This window comes from Lycium barbarum, chromosome 7 (genome assembly GCF_019175385.1).
Source record: "Lycium barbarum isolate Lr01 chromosome 7, ASM1917538v2, whole genome shotgun sequence".
NCBI lineage: Eukaryota > Viridiplantae > Streptophyta > Magnoliopsida > Solanales > Solanaceae > Lycium > Lycium barbarum.
Window position 1 is genome coordinate 93,446,519 of NC_083343.1, and position 6,821 is coordinate 93,453,339.

At 34.9% G+C, this 6,821-nt stretch overlaps 1 protein-coding gene across 1 annotated transcript; it reads right to left on the reverse strand.

The window, feature by feature from the left end:
* Positions 1 to 261: 261 nt before the first annotated feature.
* Positions 262 to 2,014, reverse strand: LOC132601605 (uncharacterized). The gene is made up of 4 exons (XM_060314686.1): positions 1,682 to 2,014; positions 1,497 to 1,616; positions 1,070 to 1,449; positions 262 to 562 (listed from the first exon to the last, which is right to left on the reverse strand). The coding sequence occupies exons 1-4, from the start codon at positions 2,012 to 2,014 to the stop codon at positions 262 to 264; spliced, it is 1,134 nt and encodes a 377-aa protein (XP_060170669.1).
* Between the last annotated feature and the right edge of the window lie 4,807 nt (positions 2,015 to 6,821).

The window sequence follows — 6,821 nt, forward strand, 5'->3', positions numbered from 1 at the left end:
GTACTGCAAAGGAATTGGTGGGGCTTGGTACACTTGATCATGCAAGGGATGAGAACATTCATAGCTTAAATTAGCATTGGCAGTGGAAATAACAGCACCAAGAGGAACCTGTGAAAGACCGTAATATTGTCGCTGAAATTGACTTGGTGTAACAGTTCTGTATAAATTGGCAGCAGCAGCATCAGATATATTAGATGGCATTGTCATCTGAGGAACAGGGACAAGAAACATTTGATATTCCACTTGTTGATGCATTGGTATCTAGGATGGAGGTGCTTGTATTGGATAGTAAGATGGCCCTATAACTGGACCCGTTGCAATATGTTGCATGTAATGGGCACTCACGGGAATGAACTGTGTTTGCTGCTGCTGATTTTGCTGTGGAGATGATATAGCTAAAGAATCCTGAACTTGCTGCCTTTGAGTTTTTGAGTTTGGGTCCATAATGTTATTCTTGAAATCAATTATTGTAAAAGGAAATTCATTTTCTGGACTTGTTACCGGAGTTGTATCTTGGCAAATCATGTGTTTTGAAAGGGACACAGCTGATGCAATGTTTTCGCTGAAAAATCGTAAAACAAAAAGATTCAAAAGATATCTTAAGCTTGCCATGTTATGTCTTCCTATTGCATAATAAAAAAGCCAACTTGCCAAGTAAATGAAAAACAACGAAATAAATTTTCTTCTTTCCTAGAATTATCACTATTTGCTTACTTCTTAATAACATGGTGGATAATTAATTCTATCCAAGATTATGTACAATATCAATCAATCAACTCTCTCTCTCTCTCTCTCTCTCTCTCTCTCTCTCTCTCTCTCTCTCTCTCTCTCTCTCTATCTCTGTCTCAATACTAAATTAGAGGGGCTCTGCTGTACAAATCCTCTGTACTCGTGCTTTATTCAGGATCGTTTGATGCTATTTGTGTCATTGAACAATGTTACAATTTAGGAACTAAAGGTTATAGCAATGTTTCTTATTACTTAATCTGCTGGTTTTTTTATTTTTTATATGATTCTTATTCTCCAAATATTAGTTGTCATCAAAATCAACAAAAAAGGATAATCTTACCTTGCTACAGAATCTGGTGATGGCAAGTTATAATTACCTCCAGCACGTCTTGAATCAGGTGACGGCAAGTTGTAATTACCTCCATTTTTCCGCTGAATCGACAGTTGCCGCAAAATGAGTTTCCTGAGCCTATTAGGTGCTCCATGATATGTTTTCTCATCCGGATTTTGTTCATTTGAAGCGACATTAATGTGTGAGAACTGTTCATTTAAACCAATTATCTGGTCCTGGAATGTTGCATTTGTATGATTATCTTCAACTTTAACTGCAATGGGAGACGTATTCCCCATAGAATGAGATGAAATACTGGACTCAAGTGATGAAGCTGTTTCAACCATTGGTGAATCAAGCTTTGTAGAATGCACGTTTTGAGTGACATTCTGAGAATCATTCTCTGGGATTTGTAAAGTTCCAGCAAATTATCTACTGCAGCAGAATCAGAAAGCCCTCTGGAGAGCAAGTCAGCATTGTTACGAACATCAATGAACCAAGTTCCAGACTTGATATCGTGATCAAGAAGAGAATCCATAGATGCAGCAGTTTCTATCTTGTCAAGAAACAGGAACAAGCGAAGACAAGGAGATTTCAAATTAGGTGAGGTCAACATTGTGCGATCATATGTTTCAAGTCCTGGTACGTGGTGACAGATACAAGCGAGTCAAGGTCTTCATTAGGGAGCTGGTACTTGAGAGTGAACTTGTTTCCATTGAGGAGGCTGTGTGAAAGGCGAGTGAGGAGGTCAAAGAGGGAGGCCTGATGATCCACCACCACAATGCGGGTGTCACCTCCTACATAAAATAGTGATTTATCATGGAGGCGTGGGATAATGTGACCCCCATAGCTGCACATGAGGCGTAGTTTAGCACCAGGGACGGGTGGCGGAGGCCCGTCCCATGTATCATAGTTTTGTTGGAAAACAGTAACTGGAATGACAGTGGGATCCATTGATTTTTGGTAGAAAGTTTACTTAAAGAAGAGCTGAAATTCTGAGGACTTAATTGAGGAGAAGCATGTAAAACAGTAATACCAAGACCTGTAAAATACTTTAGTAGAGTAGTACTATAGAAGCTTAGCTTAAATAATGGAGTACTAGTAATTGTTGTGGCTTTGCCTTTGTTCAAAGGCTGATTAACAGCTAGCATAAGAGGGAAACTGAAGTTAAAACTTATTGGCAAACAACTATATATACAACTTACAAGTAATAGTGGAGTAATGTTTCTCAAAAGTGCTTAAAGGACTTTTACAGAGTCTTGACTCTTGAGGGATTATATAAAATTCATAGTGCGATGATGAAAGTTAGCACATGTGATACCAAAGTTTGGTCGTGTTTAATTTTTCGTTTCAACTTATTTAGATTATTCCCCTGGGAAAACAAATTTACCGCCTTCGATACTAGATCAAATTAATGATGCTATTAACCTATTTACATGAGTACATTTTTTGAGGAAATGATCTCATGGTTAATTTACACGTAGTTTTACATCATATTTATCACTTAACGGCAATATATTTATGTGATTTTTGGTGTGAACATATCATATCAAGAGTGTCAACAAGCTTTTTTCATTCTTTCATTTGATTTGGTGTTTGAAGTTGGAATGTGCAATGTATGAGTAGTGTAGTGGCGGGTACAAGAAGCAATCCTAACTTCCATGAAACATTTGCTTTTGTGCTACCTTAAGATTTGAGAAGTTGTCGTGGCTGCATGAAAACCCAAATGATTTGTATTATTTTAGTGAAGAATGTTTTTCCCCAAAGAATTTTAGTCAAGCTCATTCTTTCTTGGATTCATGACAGTGACTAATGTCATGATTAGAGATCATTTTTTCCCTTTTATTCTCCATCATTTAAAAGAAAGAGAGAGAGAGAGAGTTAAGATTTAGCTTGCAACATGAATATGTTATTTTAAGAGAATTTTAGTAAGACAAAATTGTTCTTGGGGTGAATGGCAGGGGTAAGGCCTCCCACATCTCATCCTCACCATACCCCACTTGAAATATTGTTGATCGTTTTTCTTTTTCTTTTTCCTCATTACAATATACTCTTCATATTTCCCAAAAAGGAAATACAAGAAGAAGTGATAGGATTCAGCTTAAAATATTAACGGGTAAAAAATATCTACACCTCTTTGCTTGTAGAATCAGAATCCCCCCTCAATTTTTGAATAACAGACATTATTCCCCTTATCCTAATTGACTATTGACATATCTATTTTACCCTTATATTATCAACCTTTGTCTTTTTTTATTCTTTAAAATCATGATATTTTCATATATATATATATATATATATATATATATATATATATATATATATATATATATATATATATATATATATATATATATATATATATATATATATATATATATATATTTAACAAATTTCCAATAGAAAACATAAAATTATTTTTTGGAAACAAAAAAAAAAAGAGAAATATTGATTGAGTATATAAGTTAATGACGTTCTATAATGAAATAAATGAGCAGAAGATTTTTTTTTTCCTTATTAATACTAAAGAAAACTTTAATACCCATTTACACAAATGAAAATAACAGAGAGGTGACCACTTTATAAACGTATTTGTTCAATGTAGGTAATACCAAATAAGAACTTAGTATATATTTACAACAAGTTCCTAAAAAGTGATATGTTTATATATTGTAAATATAGTTTTAGTTATAATTAGAAATATTTCATTAATGACAATTAATATTCGTTTATATATATAAAATAAAGAACAACTTAAATATACACATACATGATCATACATACATACATACATAAATACTTATGCAATACTCCCCAAGACGTAGTATATATAAAACAGTATCAATTTGGCAAATATTCTCTCATTGAGGTCAAAATCTTAGCTTAGCTCGATTCAAGCGAAGCTTGAACCTTCCAAACCCCCCTTTAACATCCTAAACTCTCGAAACGGCTCAACTCTATAAAAAGAATACTTAACGACGTCAAATAATATACTTGGGTTAGATTTCATAATTCAATATGAGGTTTAGGCCAAAGTCATCCAAAAGTAAATCAATAAGTTAACCTCAATCTCACATGGTCAAACCTCGAAATAAATTTCATAATTGGGTTATCCATACTCCCACTAGTCCAAATCTACAGTTAGATTTTTCAAGAGTTATTTACTAGCTCAAATAATTAATTTATCAATTCTAGGTTTATCCAAAAAATCCCCAAATTTCATTTATAAATCCATATCTAAATTCTAAAATTCAATGGGAAATTATGATATAATCCGTAGATCGTATCTAGAACACTTATCCGCAATATGTAGTCCAATTCCTTACTCAAAAGCACTATAGGCCGAGCTCACAATATCCATAAAATGATGGAATATGAACCAATGCCCGAAAATTTGATAATTATATATATCCCAGGTGGTACTTCATTGCGATTGCAGCTCAATCCTTGCTATCGTGATTCATGTTGTCCCAACCCTTGGTGCGATAGGGACATGGTCATTGCGTTCGCTTAGGGCAAATGACCCCACAAACTTGAACCCCTATTATTCTTCAAGATCACAACCTACCCACACGGGACCACGATATACAACTGTAACACCTCGTGCATTCGAGCTAAGGTTTGAATCGTAAGACGGGGGTAGAATGAACCCAATATGAGTAGTGTATAAAGGGTGTTTGAAACCTAATCAAGTTATAAGAAGAGTCCTTGGGCAAAGTAAAGTCGGAAGCTACTCTACAGAGCATGTTTTCAAGTGAGTTTGCACAAGGTCTCACTTAAAGTGAGTATACGAAAAACTCTATTAGGTATTAGGAAAACTTCTTTAATGAAAGTTGGAGCCCTTTGAAATATTTTTCCAACGGTATATTATGGAGCTCAAATAGACATATGTATGTTTTACTAAACAGTGTTCTGCCGACTCCGGCAGAATTTACGGTCCGTAAAACGGGCTGTAAAATAGCACAAAAGATCCAGCACACTGTTACGTATACATTGTAGGATTTATGATCCGTAAATCTGATTTACGGGCCGTAAAATGGGCCTAAAGTGAGCGTAAAAGAGGCCCGAGAGCAACTTTAAATCTTCATTTTTTTGGCTTTTTCACTTCATTCTTCACATCATCAAGCCCTAAGACAATCCTTCTCTCTTCTCCTCATCCTCATACATCAAGGTAAGTCCCTCCTATGTATTCCTAAGTGAATTTTAATGATTATACATGAATTCTAAGTGAAATCCTATGTTAGCAACCTAGGGTTTTCAAGAAAACCCTTCTCAAAGGTTCAACTGAAGGTTTTTGGGATTCTTCTTCAGGTGTTTTGGAGCGATTAAGGTATGTAGAGCTTCTATCTACGTGTAGGAATGTTATTATTCTTCTCCACGCGATGTTCATCTGTGAAAAGATGAAGTTCCACAAACCTAGGGTTTCTACTCTAATTCATGATAACCCTAAGTTACATGTACCATGACATACCATGTTCGTATTAATAATTCGTTATTGCATTCTTAATATTCTATTTTCGTTATTGGGAATCCGTCTGTAATCCATGAATACCCATGCTTTGCATTCCATGGGTTCTCAAATACAATATATGAACTATTATGCTTATTTTCATGAAAATCTATATGCTTTCCATGTTTTCATGCTAGGTATACGATATACTTATATTCATGCTATATTATTGTTATATCTCAAAAATTCTCATGTCGTTCGCGTCATAAGTAAAGTAACGTAATATGGAGAGGTCATGAAACTCTTATAATGTTAAGCAAGACCTTTAACAAGTATTAAGAGAGCGTATAAAGGTTTCGGGATCAAGTGAAATGAAGGAATTAAATTTGTTGAAAATTTTGGGAAAACTTGGCAGAATTTCGGACAGAATTTTTGGTCCAATTTTAGAGAGGCATATCTCCTAGAATATGAGGAGTTATGGAATGCATAACTCATGTAAATTGAAGTTCAGAGAGTTTTCTTTCCAATACAACTGACAGATCGCAAATCCGAAGCGTAGAGTGGAAGATATGGCCTAACAAAATTGTATGATTTTTCTTGCAATTCGACGGTTGCCCATTGATGAACCATCGACATATTGACGGTCTATCGATGTGCATGTCAAGTTCAGTCGGTGCCCACCGACTTTCACAAGTATAAATAGATCCTCTCTTGTTATTTTCATCATATTTCAAGGTTTGGAAGCTTCACCATAGGTACATATATTTCCCAAAGTTTCTAGATCAATCTTTACGATACTTGTTGAAATTTAGAGCCAATTAGCTCGGGAAGCTTGTGGCAACATCATAGTGTTGTAGTTGTTGGAACTGAACGGGGAAAGGCGGGAATCACGAGTTTGAGACTAACAAGGATCAACCCAAGCTTAGTAAGGTAAGATTTTCCTTTATATCCATGGAATTAAGTTGATTCAAAGTCATATTCTCTAAATTATGATGTATATAGTCGGATTGAGTGAAAGACGGCATAACCCTATATTGAATGTTATTGATTGAGTAATATAGATATGGGATTGAGCTTGAAAATACATGTATTGAGTTGATTAGAGTTGTAATTTCGAGTATGACACATATTAAGCCGGGTTGGACTAAGGATGAGATAAATTTGTATTGGATATTGTTGATTAGGTGATATGAATGTTGAATTGAATAATATGCTATGGATGTTGATTGGGATGTTGTTGTAACCTTGGAAACGTAGTAGAAATAGAGGAAATGCTGCCCAAATTTTCATAACCTGAATCACCGTTCAATA

Bases quoted from the DNA above. Each gene is read 5' to 3' on its own strand.
- LOC132601605 (XM_060314686.1), bottom strand. From the start codon at position 2,014: ATGGATCCCACTGTCATTCCAGTTACTGTTTTCCAACAAAACTATGAT. The intron at 1,617-1,681 runs GCACAATGTTGA...TTTCTTGACAAG, and splicing joins AGGACTTGAAACATATGATC to ATAGAAACTGCTGCATCTAT. The intron at 563-1,069 runs GTAAGATTATCC...ACGATTTTTCAG, and splicing joins TCACCAGATTCTGTAGCAAG to CGAAAACATTGCATCAGCTG.